Source organism: Phalacrocorax aristotelis, chromosome 2 (genome assembly GCF_949628215.1).
Source record: "Phalacrocorax aristotelis chromosome 2, bGulAri2.1, whole genome shotgun sequence".
In the NCBI taxonomy this organism is placed as follows: domain Eukaryota; kingdom Metazoa; phylum Chordata; class Aves; order Suliformes; family Phalacrocoracidae; genus Phalacrocorax; species Phalacrocorax aristotelis.
Genome location: NC_134277.1, coordinates 132,824,533 through 132,843,937, shown reverse-complemented (window position 1 = coordinate 132,843,937; position 19,405 = coordinate 132,824,533). Strand labels below are relative to the sequence as shown.

General features: G+C 44.2%; 2 protein-coding genes across 4 annotated transcripts in view; one reads left to right on the top strand and one right to left on the bottom strand.

The window, feature by feature from the left end:
* The window catches only part of RDH10 (retinol dehydrogenase 10), a 35,379-nt gene extending 27,687 nt beyond the window's left edge, over positions 1–7,692 (bottom strand). Inside the window, exons 1-2 of one of the 3 annotated variants that reach the window (XM_075085243.1) lie at positions 7,270–7,692; positions 6,538–6,776 (exon numbers count right to left, since the gene is read on the bottom strand). In XM_075085243.1, the coding sequence (XP_074941344.1) occupies positions 6,538–6,776; positions 7,270–7,561 (531 nt within the window). In that variant the 5' untranslated portion in view covers positions 7,562–7,692. The remainder of the gene's footprint in view (positions 1–6,537; positions 6,777–7,269) is intronic. The other 2 variants (XM_075085245.1, XM_075085244.1) reach the window with 2 other exon arrangements.
* A 2,973-nt stretch (positions 7,693–10,665) lies between these two features.
* On the top strand, positions 10,666–18,199 carry RPL7 (ribosomal protein L7). Its single transcript, XM_075085246.1, has 7 exons — positions 10,666–10,780; positions 11,691–11,793; positions 12,455–12,621; positions 13,261–13,398; positions 13,773–13,882; positions 15,015–15,225; positions 18,137–18,199. The coding sequence occupies exons 1-6, from the start codon at positions 10,767–10,769 to the stop codon at positions 15,221–15,223; spliced, it is 741 nt and encodes a 246-aa protein (XP_074941347.1). The 5' UTR covers positions 10,666–10,766; the 3' UTR covers positions 15,224–15,225; positions 18,137–18,199.
* Positions 18,200–19,405: the final 1,206 nt, after the last annotated feature.

Genomic DNA, 19,405 nt, shown 5'->3' with positions numbered 1-19,405 from the left:
TTATTACAGAAAGTTAATAACATAATGAGATCTCATTAACTTAGCTGCTTTTCATAAAATAAAAATGGATGTTATTTGTAGATAGAAGAATCTGGAACTTTAAGCTTCATTGCTATTTTAACCTTTACAGGACAAGAAAGGCATATACATAATATTTTAGACCAAGTATTTCACTGAGACAGTGAAGAGCCACCCTCTCCACTTCTAGTGAGGTTAGGCACCACGCTGGCAAAGACTATCATTCCATTCCAGGCTTTCCTGTCTCCGCAGATCCTTCACAATTAACAGCAAAATATCCGACCAAAGTCAGTGCAGAAGTTTTTGCTTATTCAGCCGACCTACCTCATTCCATAAGAAGCAGAAATTTAATCATTGCACTGATTGCTAATCCAGGACCGTTTCTTCAGAGCAGATTAGCAATCCTGAAAGCATTCATACAGTTTGCTGAAAAGCCTCCAACCCTCAGAAGTCATCACAGGAGACTGAAGAGTGAGACTATCCCAAGTGCTTTACCTCTGCAAGCTATTCTGCAACTCCAGCTTTATTTTAGATAGCTATAGAATTGCAAGCCGCTAATAATTGATTAATACTTCAAATACGTTTCAGATAGTTTGAGAAGTCTTTGCACGCTCTCCTCAGGACAACTTCCCCTTTCCTTAATGGAACTTTCACAGTGCTTTTCTGTGAAATATATTACTGTTTTCACCTAAACTCTTCAAGCTTCATATAGTTTAGTGCCTGGAAGTAACTGGCTGATCACACCTTATACCACCATTTTGGACACTGATCTATAGGCAACAAACAATCCACAGGTCACAATCTGAGAATCTCTATTTTCCGTCATTTGAGAATCTAAGATCCATGCACTTTTCAAATGGCTCAGCAAATTAATTTCCAAAGCATGGCTGAGAGAAGCTGTCACAAAAGCTCTGGTGTAACTGAAGCATTTTAAAGAAAACATTCTGAATGGTCATTTCACACTTGTTAATTGACTAGAATGAAAATCGAACACTTTACATCATTAAAGAGAAGGAAGGGAAATGTATGAATTCAGCTGCTGTTTGAACAAGAGAGGTCAGTGTTCACCACCACACAAGGACAATGCTCTAACACAGAATGCACATGTAGGAAGGTTGGTGTTGAGTAATATGTTCAAAGAATCTTTGATGCAATTTTCCCACTGTCCTGATGAAAGTGCTGCTAATTAAACAAGTCAAGAGTGCTATAAGCTGTTTTGTTCAGACTCCTTGATATATAACTACTCATTTATCACCAAGATACACCAGACAATGGAGAACCATGACTGAATAGCCTCAATAGACCTCAGGGGCTAGAGTAACTTGTGGAACAACTACAGTTTGGTGGGCAGCACTCTGGAATCCCAATTATAGGTGCTTGAATTCAAGAGATTCCTACACAAGACAAAGGAAGGGGTGTTTTGGGTAAGACCAAGAGCCACCTACCACCCCATCCCAACATGGTTAATTACACTTGCTGACTCTTCAGATGAGTATGTTGTCTGAAGAGTCATTTTTATCATCACCCATGTCTACTTTGAAACTGATATAAGGTCACTTGTAGACCCAACGCTTAGACTTCCAGGTACCTAACTAAATGGTTTGCGTAGGTGCTCCCCCCAAAAAAGGATCAAAACACAGAAAATGTTTCAACATTTTTTTTCTTTAAAATTATCACTACAACTAAAATGTGACTACAAGACTAGATTACAGATAGACACCGATTGCAAGATACAGGTTATAAAATTAACGATTGCATGCTGGTGACAACTGTACTTGACACAATGCTAGGCAAGCTCCTGGTAGGCCATAAAATCAATCTGCAAGAAAAGCTCTGAGCCAGAAGTCTTGTGCCCACTCCAGTTCCAGAAAGATATACACCTACCCATTTATTTTCTAAAACTTGTGTTAAGTACATTTCCTTAGAAAATGAGAATGTGTAGGGTTTTTAGAGCAGGCATCTGAAAGACAATATTTTCTCAATTCATAGATTCCCTCTATTTTCTTGAGAAATGAACCCAAGAACATATGAACCGCAGAACCATGCAAAATCACTTGTGAGTTATAAGTACAACTAATATGACTATTTCCATAGCTAAGAATATGACTGCTTTTTCCTTCATATTCACCACTCAGCATGCTACCACAGTATATGAAACACATGTGCTGTCCAGGGTAATTTACTGGTGGCATGTAGTTGGAATCATTTTGCAAGGGAAGAGTTAGTTTTGATGACACTTCTTGGATCACATGCACATGTTTTACTTGAACTTGATCCAACTCATTTTTCAAAGAGAAAAAGTCAAGAACTTGTAGATTAAACTTTATAAGTAAACTTGTGCATCGTAGGATACATTATCATTAAATTTAAAAAAAAAAAATCAATTCAAGCAGCTAATTCCACTCATCCAAAATGCTAAATATAGCTAGCCTGTCAGTGGAACATCGTGTCTATATTTGATCATGGATGCTAGAATCCTAGAGATGAAGACAAAAAAAAAAAAAAAAGAAACTGCTACGCCAACAGGCCACAAGACTCAGCATGGTACAGTTTCAAATAACATAAAACTTAAGCCATCTTGTCTTCTGTAGAAGACTCACTGTGCACACTAATTGCAATACTTCCATATTTAAACTAAATAAACTATAGGCGTAAGTGAGCTTTATTTAACACCAGAGAGCTTGAAGGGACTAGAACAACAATAACATAAGTATTGATACATTATAGAGAACTGTAAGCTGCTTATTTTCCAAGGCTTTAGATTGACAGGAATGCTAATTAGACTGACAGCTGTAACAGTTGCATCAATAGGTGTTTTATTTATTAACTCTGCATTAACTTTCTTTCCAAGGTACATTTAAGTTTTAGACTATTTCTGAATACCCTAATTACTTGAGTAGTATTTCCTTCTTTACTCAGTATTTACTTCTTCCTGCATCAATGTCAGGCCATCTAAAAGATTTTTCAACTCCTGCAAAGACAAATATACCTGCATAACTTCAAAAATAAAGTACGCGAGTCTTCAAATTCTGGGTCCTATGTCTCTCACTATGTGGATTTTTTTTCCCCCATAAATATGACAGAGCTGTAGCTGAATGCTTTTGCTTCCCCCTTTCGGTAAGTCGAAGAGAACTCCTTTAGGAGGAGAGCTTTGAGCTGAAAGCTTTGAAGGATCCACATGACAGGAAAACACAGATCACTTCTCCCAGAGCTGAATACTGAAGATGTGCTGTACAGAAGGATCTTCATGTCACAGACCTTCATAGACCCTGATCATTGCCTTGCCCTTGTCCCTCCACAAGTCCCATTCAACAACCAGATCTAGAAGGATTTCCCGGGTACTATGCTGATGTACAATATTAATACCTACTTATCCAGTAATAGCATTATTCTTCCAGGAAGTGTTAGAGTAGACACAAGAATGTAAAATTTCCCTGAAATAAGAGTTTGTACAGTAGTTTTATTAAATACAGTTCCACGATCAAGAACATGGTATTTTGATACTTAAGCTTTATTGTAAAACCACAAGAAAGAAAACCCGCTATTCCTATATTTGCTTAAAACTGATTAAGCAACATCTTTATCTTATACTGTGACTTAACATTTTTCAAGTCTGAATCCTGACATATCACAGGAAGAAAATTTCCTAGTCTGCAGAAGTTCAGTTCCAGTAATTGACAAGTGCAGCCAAGTAAGTTATTATTCTTGTAACAGACTGGCAGGAAAGATAGTGTTACACTCCTGCTACAGTTTTATGCATCTGCAAATTATAGTAAACCAGAGCTGGCTTGTTTCAAACCAGGAATGGATTTTATCCCTATGTTTTCAATATCAGAAGCATTCAAGTTATCACAGCATGAAATAACAGGTTTTTAATACTGCAGTGGATTTTATGCTGTGGAAATTGCTACATGATGCAGTGGTGACATGTTTATGTAGAACACTCATAGGAAGGATTATACAAATCATGAATGTCAGCAAAATGGAAAGCATCTGTTTAGGCAGTGGCATGCTGCTAAGACTCTCTTGACTGCCAGTTCGTGATATGGTACACAGCCCAGCTGGAGTCACAACAGCAAACCAGTGACAGACTTTCATGTCACTACCTACTGCAGAAGTTGAGCAGCCTTCAGATCATAGCTGCTAACATAATGCAAGCTCAGATCACCTGCACTCTGCATGGAGAGCAGTCAATCAATCTTATTTCAGATGTTTCACGGGGACAGTGCTAGAGTCCTGTTTCAGATTTTTTTTTTTTTTATATAGAAGCACACAGGCTTGATTAACAATCAAGGGATGAAGAAAAATTTCCTGTCACACATTAAAGAAAAACAAAACCCCAACAAAAACCTAGAAAGTACAGATACTTAACTACTGAAGCAACATTACATGGAAGATCCATGTCTTTATAAAATCCATTTACAGCTTTTTTGGATGAAACACCCTCCAAGAATAGTTAAAAGCCTACATAATGCTCCAGAGTATTAGCTTTGCTTTTGGACCACCAGTTTAGCTGACATGGAAAAGTCTAGCTGTACAAGACTTCACACATCTAGACACATTGTTCTATTTAAGTCAGCATTGACTTGCATCAAAAAAGTTGGCTTCAAATCAGCTGATTCAGATGATATCTTATGAATTAAGTACTATTACTTTTAATAGAAGTCCACCCACTGTTGGTCAAGCCAACCTTTTCTGGGATCATGAAGGGGAAGGCAAGGAAAAAAACTTTGCCAACAGCAAAAAATAAAAGGAAAAGCAAAGCAGGACACAGGATGTGCAGGAAGTGTACATATGAACAGATCCTCAATTAAATATAAGGGGTGTTGACTGCTCCTTAGAAGCTTAAGCCAAGGTCTCAAGTTCCACAGTTCAGATCTAACTATACCTTCTTGGAGTAATTTTTTTTTGTTTTTAAGATGTTAAAGTCACTTCACACTGTTAGATTTAGAAATGAATGAAACTGTTATGGAAACCCAATCATAGCAATATTAGACTCCAAGTTTAGTTTCCTATTATTATAAGAGACTCAGAACACACAGAGGGTGCTTTAAAAAGGTCTCTGAAACAATGTTATAAATAAGTGTATGACTTAGGCCTGAAGGAAGAACAGCTGGAGAATTTAGGATCCTCCCATATTTTAATTCATGGTGATGTCATAATTTAGAGTTCTTGGAAACTTTGTCAATTCGGCATTTAAACCACATCAATAACAGTCATTAAATCTAGTGCACATCTCTGTTCGCTTAAGCATTACTTTAACTTCTATGAAGGGGAACTCGCAGAGCTTTTAGTTCTAAGAGGTCACATAAGCTTTCTCAGAACTCTTCAAATTGCCTTAAAATATACTTTGCGTTTAAAAGAGTTTCTAAACACTATCTTGTGCACTGAAGTTTAAGCACTCTCTCTGCAAGCTTTACAATACATTGGAAAAAGACTGCTCTGCCATTAAGTGTTTCACAGCGCAGATTTGAAGGGGCTCCTTTAGGGTTATGAAACACTATTTCACTTCCATGTTGAAAAAGTTCGGTTTGGGAGGGCCTTCTAAGTTTTGAAGATGAGGCATTTTACAAAATTTTATTATGAAAAGGTAAGACCAGCCAAAGAAGGCTTAAGTTGAAGTATATTTCAGATTGCTTAAGCCTTTGATTGTTATGCAAGTGTATTTCATAACCTTATTTGAAGGACCAAAGAACAGTTTTAATACTAACAATGGGCTCAGTCTGACAACTAATGCTAACCCGAGTGTGCATCATGCCCTCCTTCGACACTCCAATTTATGTAACTCCATGCTACTGTGGGTTTAAAAATAAACCACACTGGAAAACAAGGCTTAGATAGACAAAAAGACCACATAGCCTGATCAGCATCTGCTAGTTATGGAGACAGTATCACCCCAGAAACCATATTAAAGATTTTCTTACTTCTCCTGGCAGCCCCCAGAGAAAGCCATGAGGACAAATACACAAGATTCCTGAAAAAGTGTTCTTGGCCCAATTTCTTGAGAAGTCTTTTTCGCCTTTCCTCCCAGCCTTCAAAAGGAACAATTTGCCTCCAAGGCAATTCAAATATTTCCAGCAGGGGTTTTAAGTATTTTTTTCCAGAAAAGCGCAAGTTTGCTATTGTAACCATCATTAAAACAGCATCTTAAAGCTGCTAACATGCTGGCAGAAGACTACAGGAAGAAGGCTGAGAAGTCATTCATTAACAGTAACAGCCTTTAAGCAGATTCAGAGGTTATACTTGCAAAGGATTTCATATCCAGGGCTACAGAAAAGGGCACAAGACTTAGAACTCAGGATTCTAGGAAAACACAGTTGATTTAAAACTGTTTGTCAATAACTTTAATACCCACCATTCCTGTTAAACAGAAAAGTTAAAAATAAGAAACCCACAAAGTGGTGAGGTGGCAAATGAAAGGGAGCAAGTACAAAATTCAAGGAGAGAGGAGTTAAGCAACAGCAGTAGTTTCCCACAATTAACTGACAAAAAGGACAGCAAGAAGGCATTTATAGTTACCCAGAAGTGTGCGTGACAGTTGACCATCATGGTCCTCTCAATAAGCTCATCAGGGCACTCCAGTAGATGGTGCCCGGAGACCACACCGGCATTGTTCACCAGGACAGACACCTCGCCAACCTCCTTGCGGACCCTCTCAGCTGTTAAGTAGACATTTTCTCTTTTGCCCACGTCACAGGTATATGTGTAAACCTGCAAGTTGCAATGGAGCAGCGCATCTTTTTCTCCATCTCCAGCTACTAAGGAATAGAGAAAAGAGAGCAGGGTGGGGAAGTTGTTTGTATTTTGACATTCAAACAAGCGGTCGGGTGGAAACAGCAAACACATTACAGTAAAACTTCTATTTACTTTGGTGTCCCCACAGTAAGCGAGGACTCGTCTATTTGCTATTGCCGCCAAAGCGTTTTAAAGGTTTTAAAGCCGCTGTTGGAGTCCGAGGCTACCCGAAGCAGGTCTCTGCCCACGGCGGAGCCGGCTCACAGGCTGGCAGCGGCACTGACGGGACGCGTCTGACACCCCACTTCCCCCGCCCCGTCCCGGGGCCGGCGGGCTCTCACCTGCCGGTGAGAGTGGCTCCGGGCTAGAGCCCGCCGGCCTCACAGCCTCGCCTAACTCCCCCCGGTCCGGAGCAGGGCCGGCGGCTGGGCAGGTGCGAGACGAGGGGCAGCGACGGGGCCCTGGCCGGGCGGCGGGGACAGCCCGGGGAGCCCGCCCCGGCAGGCCGCCGCTTACCTCTGGGGACGGCGGCCGCCGCCTCCTCGGCTATCTCCCGGTAGATGTGTCGCACCATGCCCGCCGTCTCCTCGTTGCTCTGAGTGTTGATGTCCCACAGGACCAGCAGCGCCCGGCGCCGGGCGAACTCCAGGGCGAAGAGGCGGCCCAGGCCGCTGCCCGCCCCGGTGATCAGGCACACCTGCCCCGCCACGCTCTTCTCCTTTGGCCGCACCAGCCACTTGGCGGCGGCCAGCACGAAAGCCCACAGCACTCGGAAAGTCACCACGAAGAGCTCCAGCAGGATGTTCATGCTGCCGGACCCCGACGGCGCAGGGGGGACCCGCGCGTCCCGGCACGGCCGCCCGCGGGGCCGGAGGGGACGGACACCGGGGGCGCGGAGACTCCCTCCTCGCTGCCCAGCTCCCCCACCTGGGGCCGCCCCTGCCCGGGACCTCCCGCCGCAGGCGGGGAGGGAGACGAAGACTTCGCTCCAGCCGCGCCGCCCGGGGCCGGGCTCCCCCTCCCCGCGCCCCTTGCACTCGGAGCCGGGCGCCGCTACGGCCCCGCGCCCCGCCTCAGCCACACACCCCGGGGAAAGAGCCCAGGCACGGCGCTGCCCACCCGCCGCCGCCTCCCGGTCCCCTCACGCCCGCGGCCCCGCTACTGGCAGTGAGCATCTTGCTCGCTCGGCCCCCTATATAGGGCGGACCGGGCGGCCGGGACCCTCCCCCGGGCTCCCCGGCCCGCCCTCGGGCCGGCCCGGCCCGCCCCGCCGCCGGGGGAGGGTCCCGAAGGGACGGGGTCGGACCGGTGCTCCGCGCCGCTGAGGGGCGGGAGTGCCGGCGGCCGGGGCTCGGCAGAGACCCGCCTCCCGGTGGGGGCCCGCGGACTACATGTCCCGGGGTGCGCAGCGCTCCGCCCGCCATCCCGCCGGAGCGCCATCTTGAGGCGGCGGCAGCGGGCGGCTGCGGGCCGGGGCCGGCCGGAGCGGAGCCGAGCAGCGGGGCAGGCCAGCAGTCGCCCTGGCCTTGCTGGAGCACGGGTTAAAAGAGCACGAACGCGGGCCGAAGGGTCGTGCTCACGGCCAGGCATGCGGTCAAAGTCGGGGAGCCTGCGGGGAGAGCTGCAGGCTCCCCGAGTTTGCCTGCGTACCTCAGCTTTTCTGCTGAGCTCTGAGAAACTGCTGAGCAAAACCCCGATGTTTGTTTCGGTCTGTCAGCCAAACACAGAAGCTATTAATATCTAACCAACCATTGACTGAAACGGGAACCCAGAAGTGCCAGCAGGCGGAAAGTATTTTCTCCCGTGAGATAACAGCTGTGGCTTCCCATCGATGGGCATCGCCTCCAGCAGCATTTGCTGGTTAAGGTGATACTCAAACCCATGCAACCTTAAATGCCATTATCTTATATGCAAAAGGAACGGCCTCTGTCCAATAAAGGAACACGATCCAGAGCAGTCAAATGGCATCCATGGGCTACACCCTGGTCCCAGGCACCTGCAAGCTCCAGAGGGTAAGGAGCCGACCGTGCCCCGGTGGCTTCCCACACGTGGGTGGGCAGGACCTGTCCTGCCACCGCTGCCACCACCATGTCCTGCAGAGTGCTGGGCTGCGCTCCCTTCCCTGCACAGCGCACCGTTTTCAGGAAAGTTGTTGGAACTTTGTGAACGCTGCCTCTCGGGTTTAGCAGAAATTGCATTCAAAAGTTTTGGGAGAAGGTGCAACCTCTTCCTTCAGCAGATACCGCAGCTATTTTATTACGCATTTGCCTGCTGATTTTAACATGATAAAGTGATACAAGCTTCTCTATTAGCATAAAGCAATACCATTTTACCAAAATCAACATTGATAGAGCTACAACTGAAATCCAAAGCACCTTGATAACCTTCAGTGCTACCTAGCACCTCTGCGTGCTGTCAACAAGCAACACGTGCAACAAGCAAACACAGAGCTTGGTGTTCATTATCCCCATTCCAGCTGCCTACGGTGTTTTTTTACACTGGATAATTCTTTGATGCTCTGAGTTCCACTGTTTTCATAGAATCATAGAATGGTTTGGCTTGGAAGGGACCTTTAAAGGTCATCTAGTCGAACCCCCCTGCAATGAGCAGGGACATCTTCAACTAGATCAGGTTGCTCAGAGCCCTGTCCAGCCTGACCCTGAGTGTTTCCACGAATGGGTCATCTACCACCTCTCTGGGCAACCTGTTCCAGTGTTTCACCACCCTCAGCATAAAATATGCCTTCCTTATATCTAGTCTAAATCTACCCTCTTTTAGTTTAAAACCATTACCCCTTACTCTGTTGCAACAGGCCTTGCTAAAGAGGTTACCCCCATCCTTCCTATAGTTCCCCTTTAAGTACTGGAAGGCCACAATAAAATCTCCCTGCAGCCTTCTCTTCTCCAGGCTTAACAACCCCAACCCTCTCAGCCTGTCCTCGTAGAAGAGGTGCTCCAGCCCTCAGATCATCAATTTCGCTTCCTGCTGTGCATATGTGGTGATGCGCCAGGGCCTGCGCCTCCATGGGTGATTTTAAGAGCATACGTAGGTGTTCAGAGGATCATGCCCCAGAGCCACAGCCTTAAGCAGCCTTCTAAATAAAAAGCCACAGTGCTGTGATGGGCAGCTCTGCTGGCGGCACTGCTTCCCAAATCATCCTCCCTTCTCCATCTATGTAATTATTATTTTCCAATGGCGAGCTGAAAGGAAACCCAAGCTAACACAAGCCTATGCTGACAGAAACGGAGCCCGCGACTCCCATTTCCCTGTGCATCCTGGTGATCGATCCTGCGGGCGCGAGGTACCGGACGACCTGGGCCCGGGTGTGGGCGAGGGGGCGGTAGCCCTCGAGGTCAGCCGAAAGCCGTGCTGCTCCACAGGGCTCCATCCCAAAGCCGTGCTCCTCACGCACGGCTCCATACAGCTCCGGAGAGGGAAACAGGCTCTCTCTCCTGCTGGAAGCGCTTCGGCCCCGCGGCTGAGGAAGAGGAACACGGCTAGGAATCGCTCGCGGGGCTCGGCCTTGCTCCCGCCTTCCTCCTGCCCCTCTCGCCCTCCTACCGGGCTGCCGGCGGGAATGTGGCTGAGGAGGGGGAACGGCATGCCCCGACCCCAGCCGCCATCCCCGCCGCCGCAGTGGGCGCGGAGGGCGGGAGCTGGCCTCTCCCAGGCTTTCCATGCGGGTTTTAAGGCTGGAATAGGGCAAATCCTGTGTTAACACGAGATGCCTGCCAGGCCCACCGCGCGGAGCACCTTCTCAACCCCCTGCCGTGGAGGCTGGGCCTGGCGGCGGAGCAGCTCCCGCCCGGCCCGGGTCACGGCCGGCCTCGGCCCCCGGGCGCCCTCCCCTCAGGCAATTAATTGCCGGCTGCCCCGGCACCCGCACCGTCGTCAGGCACCGCCACGGACGCCCAAACCCGGGGACCTGCCGGAGCCCAGGGCCCCGCCTGCGCAGGCAGTAGGGTTAAGCCGGCCTCGCGCATGCGCATGCCCTCTCTCTTCCGGCGCTGACCATGGCGGAGAAGGAGTAAGTGGCCGTCTCGCACCGGGATAATCCGTCGGCATCGGGGGCTGCGGGGGTGCCTGCTCCGTGCCCCCACCACCGGGGTGCTGCCTAGCGATCCCTGGTCTCTAGGCCTCCGCTGGCGAGGCGGGAGGGAGCACAAGTGGTCTGGGGCCGGGAGCGGCGGGAGGACAGGGCCCAGCGCGGCGGGGCGCAGCCGCCGCCGGTTCCGTCCCTTCCGCGGGCGGCGGCGGCGGCGGCTGCGGCTGCGGCTTCGGCTGCGGCTTCTGCCCTGCCGGCACTTAGTGGGGTGGGGAGGGAGAGCTGGGCCCCCGAGGGGCGCTCCTGGATGAGGGTCCTGGGGAGGCAGGGTTGCCCCTGCCTTGGTGGGGAGCCGGCGGTGTGCGGCTCTAGTAGGGAGCCGTAGGCGGGTATGCTTAGGGCAGGAGCTCACCCGGGTAATTATAACTCTAGAAACGCTGGTCTTGCAGGTTTTGTCACGTCTAAGAGTTTAAAATCTTAGTAAGTTTAAGGTCCTGCGACATAAATTTCAGAATACTGCCAAACTAGTTTTTCTCTTAAAGCACCTGTTGAAATGTTTATTAATCTGAAAGAGATGTGCTTGAAACAGACTTCCTTTTATTACAGATCAGATTGTGGCAAGTAGAGTGAAAACTTCATGTCACTCCAATGGTTTCAGTCTTTAGGGTTGTGTACAGGTCAACAGCCGGTCTGTCATAGAAGGTGATCTGCTCAGGCTGCGTTGGGGCCTGGTGACAGTGGGAGCAAGAGAGATGCCTCAGTGAACTGGATTGTGTCAGTGAGGCCTGCATACGTGTTAAGAGTTTGCATTGGTATCTGTCATGTGTTACTTTAAAGCCTAATTTCTTCATATCAGCTAAAAGGTTGTGGTTTTTTTTCTCTATTCCTTTAGAGCAAAGAAGGTACCATCTGTACCGGAAAGTCTGCTGAAGAAGCGGCAGGCTTATGCAGCTATAAAAGCCAAACGTCAGAAGAAGATCTTGGCTATAAAAAAGGTGAATATTTCATGATTCCTTAACTTGAACTGCTTATTTATTGCAATATTTTTGAGAAAAAACTTCATTACTGTGAGGGTGACAGAGCAGTGGAACAGGCTGCTCAGGGAGGTTGTGGAGTCTTCTTCCCTGGAGACGTTCAAAACCTGTCTGGATGTGTTCCTGTGCCCCCTGCTCAAGCAGGGGGATTGGACAAGATGATCTCCAGAGATCCCTTCCAACCCCTACCATTCTGTAGATAAAAGTTAATATCACCTACTACTGCTGATATAATACAATACAGAAGTTGACCGTATTCCGGACTAAAATATGTTTGTGGGGGGTTTTTTGTCAATAACAAACCAGTTCTGGGTAGAGTAAGGGCAAAGTGCATGAAGTTGTCTATAAGATTAGTTTTCTACAAGGCAAGGAGTTATAGCCTTTGTGAGGGTAAGCTTGACATGTGATAACATTGTTCAAGGTAAAGCACCACTGCTGTGTAACAGTCTTCCAGATTCTCTAGAATATCACTGAGAGTGATTTTAAACTTCATGATAGGGATAGATGTTCCTTTAATCTGTGTTATTTGTGGAAAGTTCTATAATATACTACGTTATCTGAAGGTGATTTTCATGTGTAAAAAGGCGTCGTATAACCTTAAGTAATTTTCAATTAATTTCAGTTTCGTAAGGTGCAAAGACAACTCATCTATGCAAGAGCCCAAGCTTACCACAAGGAGTACAGGCACATGTATAGGCAGGAGATCCGTATGGCCAGGATGGCCCGAAAAGCTGGCAATTACTATGTTCCAGCAGAACCGAAACTGGCATTTGTGATCAGGATAAGAGGGTAAGATTGAATTAAAGGTGTAAACAATTTTATGTTCAAAAGCACTGAAATTGGCTTTCCTGTTACCTGTTCTGAGGGCTTAAATATGTAGATGAAACCAAGCCTTCCACTGGTGGCTTGGAAGGTTGTTGGCAGTAAAGTTGTACATGCAGCAGGGGCTTAATTAATTAAGTGCAAAATCGTTATACTGGCTATGTCAGCTGTCTTTAGGATCCTTGATTTTTATGAAGAAGGCAAGGCTACAGATACATGCATGTTCCACCTTAATCTAGATAAAATGACATGCCAGTATTCCCTAACATTCTACTAAACTTTGGTTGAAGTGTTTGTTTAACTCTGCTTAGTGAAGTGTTACAGAAAACTAACAAAAGGTGGGATTGGAAGAATTATGTTCAGGATAGTGCAAGGGTAGTTCTAAATTGTTTAAGTATAATGCTTATTTCCATTCTTTTAATGGAACGGTTTGAACTTAATACTGAAATATATAGCGATAGTAAATAATCTACTAAGCTTGCTTTGTGTGATTGGTAAAATAGTGATGCATTTCACGTGGGAACAACACTATTGTGGGTATTTTAACCTGATACTTAGCATTTGCTGGCATGTAGATAATTGAGGCTTTTTTCCTATGTTCTCTAGTACCAACGGCGTCAGCCCAAAGGTCCGCAAGGTGTTGCAGCTTCTTCGCCTGCGTCAGATTTTTAATGGCACGTTTGTAAAACTCAACAAAGCTTCTATCAACATGTTGCGGATTGTCGAACCCTATATTGCATGGGGGTGAGTGAAATGGCAAGTTTTATCAAATCAGGGTGCAAATGTGGAGTGCCTTTTGCCTGTTGCTACACTAGACTTGGAGGTTTCCCTTGTGTTTAAAGTGTTTTTGTATCGTGTGTGCTTTCCCTGCTTTATGTTGAAAACGCGATTAAGGCAGTGCTTTAGAAAGCAGTGCTTGCGGCATATGATTAAACTCTCATGCTAGTGTTGTCGGGAGCTTGGTATGAGTAAGATTTGCTTCTCTGTTTTTGTATTTACAACTGGGACGTGCTGAAATGATCTTAAATTATTATGGAAGTTTCATTTGGGGATGTTAACTTGGAAGGTGGCTTGCAAAGACTAATAGTTCCTTTTCTTCTTCAACTTCACTGTTTCAGTTATCCCAATCTGAAGTCTGTGCATGAATTGATCTACAAGCGTGGTTATGGCAAGATCAACAAGCAGCGCATTGCTCTTACTGATAATTCCCTGATTCAGAAACGCCTTGGTAAATACTGCTTTACTTAACAAAACAACAGACCAACTTGTTTCATTTGGATGATTAATGCTAACCTGGACAGCTATCCTTAGTTGTCACTGGAGAACAGTAGTGATTGGTTAATAATCTCTACTTCTGTCATTATAGCTTAATACAAAGCCAGATGGAAGTACCTTGTCATTATAAAGTATTGAAAACCAGTGTAAATCAAATTTTAGCATTTTAAACCTGTAATTTTAAATGTAAACTCCTTGACCTTTAATAGGTCAGTAGATCTTTCAGTAATGAAGAGGTGCTGCAGCAGGAAAGAAGATCATTGTACATCGCTCTGAGGTTTCAAATTTAGCACTAGACATTGTTTGTGTCTACCTTCATGGTCTGGTAAACAGACTTTTTTAAACTTCCTGTCAGAAGATTGGACTAGTAAAAGCCATTAGTGTGTTTAGTAAAAACAAAGTGTGGTGGTCAGTTGTCAGGAAATATGCTGCTCTAGGAGGCTCCTCCTTTTCCAGTCATGCCAGGAATGAAAGCAAACACTGATGTGTCTCCCATTTTTGGCGCTTGATGTGTTAATCACTTCAAATTTGACTGTGCCATGTTTCTTCCCTTTCCAGTGCAATAGATAATCAGATTCTAAAGGTACAAGTATTATGCTATAATCATTTTTCCTTTTTAGCATTGTGTTGTACAAGCAGTTAACTCATAACATGTCACTGAAGACTCTGGAAAGGCATTAAGAAAACGCGCTGTTTTGTTATTCAACAGTAATAGTTCAGTGAATTTCCCTGAGCTACACGTAATTAGGGTTTCGGTGTATTTAACCTACCTTTTCTTCAAAGAACACAGTCTATTTTCCTAATATTCACGAAGTGGGGTTTGTTTTTTGTTGTTCCTTATTGCTGGCTGCAACAGTTGAAACTGATGCCTCTTGCCAAATAAAACAAGTAAATAATGTTGAGTTGGCTGCAGCTAATCCATTTTAATTGGAAAAGTCAGTCATTGGGTGTTGTGACAGAGTGGGTGCGTTCGGACTTCCTGAAGTTTATTGGAATAAGTAGATATGACAATAACTTGATAACTTTAACCTGTCACTGACCAGTGGCTCTGTAGCCCTTCTGAAAACAACGTTTCTGAATTTTAGGAAAGTTTGGCATCATCTGCATGGAAGATGTGATCCATGAAATTTACACTGTTGGCAAGAACTTCAAAGTTGTGAACAACTTCCTTTGGCCCTTCAAGTTATCCTCTCCTCGGGGTGGAATGAAGAAGAAAACGATCCACTTTGTGGAAGGTGGAGATGCTGGTAACAGAGAAGATCAGATCAACAGACTCATAAGGAGAATGAACTAATGGTGAGATATGACCAAAGGTTAATACAAGCCACTGTTCTGTCCCTGTGTAGGCTGCTGCCATTAGTGGTCATGTATGTTTGGGTGGTACCTACAGTGTAAAACTGCTTGGACAGTAGTGTTGCGATTTCATTTTTAAAGCCTTACTAAAGCTTAAACAGTGGTGAAGAAATTAAATCTTCATTATAGCTGATATGTTCAGGAAGTATAAACATTACCAGTAACTTATTTTTCATTTAGCAATAACTTGCTTTAAAACCTTACTTGGGTTTTATGATGGGAAGCCTTGAGAGGTTGGCTAAAATTTTCATCCCTCATTAATGAATTCTTAATATGATCAGCATCTTGTGATTGCAAGTACAGTGGTGGTTTTTTTTTTCAGATTCTCCAATTTCTGCTGTAAAAGCCTGTTTAGGACTGGGAGAAATTAAGTTATCAACTTAAACCATTTTAATGGCATATTTTTCAGCTTGTTCCAGCTTCAGAATGGTTCAGTTTAAGCTTTCATGTTAGTGTGATCAGAACAGTAATTTTAAAAGACTAATGTGCCCATTTGAATAGTCTGTCATTTAGAAGTGGGAAGGTTTATTAACACTTAAAGCAGTTTGGCAGTGACAGGTGAGTCCTGAAGTTAGTGTCTAGTTCAAACAGTCTCTCTTATCATCTATTGTCACTCTGCTGTTCAAAGCCAAAACCGTTCTTTTAGAGTTCTTGTACTTCCCATTGCTTTTTTCACCTTTTTTTCACACTAACCTAGCTTTGGTGTTGCCTATATCTTATTTTCAATGAAGGATAAATGCCTTTTTGGTATGACAGATATGCTGGAATTCAAGAATATTCTGTTTTGTTAGGATGCTTGGCAAGAATAACAGGCAAAGATCCAATTTTTGCCAAACTGACTTCCTCCAAAGGCAAGGTTTTGTGGTTGGTTTGTTTGGGTTTGGTGGTTGTTTAGGGTTTGGATTTTTTTGTTTGTTTTTGTGCAGTTAACTTAAGAATTCTGAACTTCCAGAGAACTGGATAATAAAAAGTAGCAGGTAGTGATGTGACTTTACAGCTTAAAACTGGTGCAGTTGCTGTTTGATTTGAGTTCTCAGAAATTAAATTTATTGAAGGGAGGAAGGTTTTGGTTTTAAAGCCTTTTAAAAATCTTTTTATAACCAGCCAGGTGTAGCAAGTTGAGTTCACTGAGGTTTGCTGTCTGTCCAAGGAGTTAAAGGAGACCTATGAAATATCTTCTCATTTGACAGCTGCTTTTTTCCTTGAAGCTTTTTTGTAGGCTGTTCTTCCTGATTTTCCACTCCCCGAGGTTTTTGCATGTTGCTTTGTTGTCTCCACCTGTGAAGCAGCAGAGTGTTAAAGCACTGGTTACACAGCACGTGGAAACTTGTGCTTTAGGAGAGAAGTTACTTAGTCGGGGTAGTGTTCTTGTAAAGCTTTTTAGCTCAACTGTGGGAAGAAGCGGGTAACTTTGAAGTGCAGAATTGCTGTGAGGTTTGGTGCCTGGGGTGGTATTACGTTACCACCCCAGGTAACCCCCCAAATATTGCTGCTGGTGGCACAAACTGTTACAAGTTCAGTACGGGCAGATGTTTCCCTTAAGTCAGTGCGTGAGGTTTCGTAATCAAGGTTGAGCAAAACTGCTTTCAGTTTATGCTCCTGTCTGGTTTCTGAGCACAAGATGGAAACAGCAATTTTTAATTGAAACCCTGCAGCTTTTCTGTCAGCGTAGATCCTTTCTTCTCTGTCTTCACTGTCAAACATCGGAAGTATACTGGTGGTCTTATGTTTTCAGGAGCCTCCCTACAGGAGGGAAGTTTCTAGTTTGCTATTGCAGTGGCTATAAATACCTGTGAGGAGTAGTGCATTGTCAGGGAAACTAGGGATATTCAGCTGGTTGCTTGTGTTTTTCATTGGACTTTTAGCTCAGCATCCCATGTAAGTAGCAGACACCAGGGCTTTACTCCATCTTTCAGTTTAGGAAGTGACCTTGCAGTTTATTTTATGCTTATAAGCAGTTAATTGTTCTGCTTGGGCAGCAAATAAACACACCTCTGGGGTAAAGCTGAGATAACTGATTGTTCTTGTTTCCTGCGCTTTCTATTCCTGCTACTTTCCTACTGTTCTGAATAGAGTGCATGTTTAAAAGACAAGTTGCCTACATGTAGGAAATAGAAGAATGTAGTTTCTGCTGAGGTAATGGGTAACTAGAGCAATAGGTTCAGGCGAGATATTGTTAGTACTCTAAGTACTGTCATTGTGAAGGGCTGTGTATCTGAAGATGAGTATTTATTACTCTTCCCTATACCTAGATGGTTTCCTGCTGTTTATCTTTTTTTCTTATTACTTAAGTGGTAGTCTCAAGCAAACTTAAAAACAATAATAGACGACTTCCAGTACCCATTCTGTCATATAGACTGGGGGAAAAGGGCATAGCACTTGATACCAAATTTTAACAACTAAGTTTTGGCAAGTTACTAAATTTCATTAGCTCTCAAGCAAACTTTACAGGAACTGGTCTAAAGTCTACTTTTTCCTTTCATTTTTGTAGGTAAACAGTCCCTGTAATGTGCTGAAAATAGAGTTACTGCAGCAATAGTTAGAATACGCACAGTGCCTCAGTATATCTTTAAATAAGGTTCCCCCAATATGCTTTTAGACAAGTAGGAAAATAGGTGTCAGTAGTTCGAGGTTATCAACGTTTATCCTGTTAGTGCTGGTACTTGAAATTTGTGTTCTGAGTGAAGAGATGTTAGTTACTGTGTGCAAGACTACTGAAGTCTTAAAACCAGTGAAATAGAATTAGTATTTTCAGCCCAAATTAAACTGCAGAAATGTATTAATTTTTCAGGTGGCCAGAGTAGTTTCAGATCTACACATGGCTAACGATAATTTTTTTTTTTTTCCCTTGCAGATTCAGATGCCAAGCTGCAATCTTTCAAACTCTGGTCTGTTAATAAAACCATCTTGCACAAAACAGTGTATCATCTTGATTGGTTTCTTTTCATGATCCTCTTCTCTAGTGGTGCTGGTTGCTAAGTTGACTTTGGAGTAACCCATTTCAAAGAGCCATGTATAGTTCAAATTAGCAGTATTTCACCTTCATTTGGAGGAAGAAAATTTGGAAGGGTTCATGCAGGTAACAGATTAGTTTGAGTGGCAACAATTATTTTTGTTGTAATTTAAAAGTACAGTAAATGGCGAGCTGAGCTGTATGCTGTTGAGTGGACAGGATTCCTGCTTAGTTTTAGTCCAACAGAAAGCTGTGTGAGATTTTCCTACGTAGAGAAGAGGCAAATGTAAACCAGTTCCTAGCGTGTTAAGATCCTGATTTTAATATCATCATAATTACTTCGGGCTCTGAACATCTTCAGGTAATTTTCCCAAAAGGAAACATGAAATACTTTATACAAAATAGCAAATTATTTTCTACATTCTAGATAATTTCTCAGCTTTACGTGATTTGTTTGCAGTGTTTTATTTCTGATTCCGTAGCAGTGGAGACCACAGGATTCATGAGGGTATGGACAGTTGTTGCTGGTGGGTAGGCCTAGCAGAGTACAGGTTAGAAACCCAGGGGCTGGTAAAGTGCATAACCCAGCTTGCATTCATATTGACTTCTTATCTTGCGAGCACTTCGCTGAAGGAGCCTTAGCCTGCTGAGGCACTTGGTGCAACAGATTAACAAGTCACCTCTGCTCTTGACTGAAAGCATTTCGTAGTTACAGGCAGGCTGTATTTCTATACTTTACCAATGAAGGACGTCCATTTAAAAAATGACTGGTATAGATTATTTCCAATTTGTGCAAAAGCTCATTTCTGCACTTTAGTTTTATTTAAACATCTTAACAGCAATGCTAGTTTATTAAAGCTTATCAAAAACTAGTTTTGTTTTTAAATAACTCGGCAATTCAAGGTAGTGGCTTAACTGAAAATAGTTCTGTGCTTTTGTTTTTTGCCAATGTCCTAACACAGTAACAGGTGAGTGTCAGTGTCTTCAGATACTTGAACAATGGAGTTATAAAACCTGAAGTGATGATTCCCCTACTGGGAGTCGAGCTCCAAAATCTGGTAACACAGCTTCTTGTGTCTAGATGCAAAAATCCCAACACCTTTGTCCATTTAAGCTAATAATGGCACTAATTCAGAAGAACTTAGTGGTTTGTTACAGCTGTTCAGTGCA

Coding starts and splice junctions, on each gene's coding strand:
- RPL7 (XM_075085246.1), top strand. Junction 12,622..13,260: donor TTTGTGATCAGGATAAGAGG/GTAAGATTGAAT, acceptor TATGTTCTCTAG/TACCAACGGCGTCAGCCCAA. Junction 13,883..15,014: donor CCTGATTCAGAAACGCCTTG/GTAAATACTGCT, acceptor TCTGAATTTTAG/GAAAGTTTGGCATCATCTGC.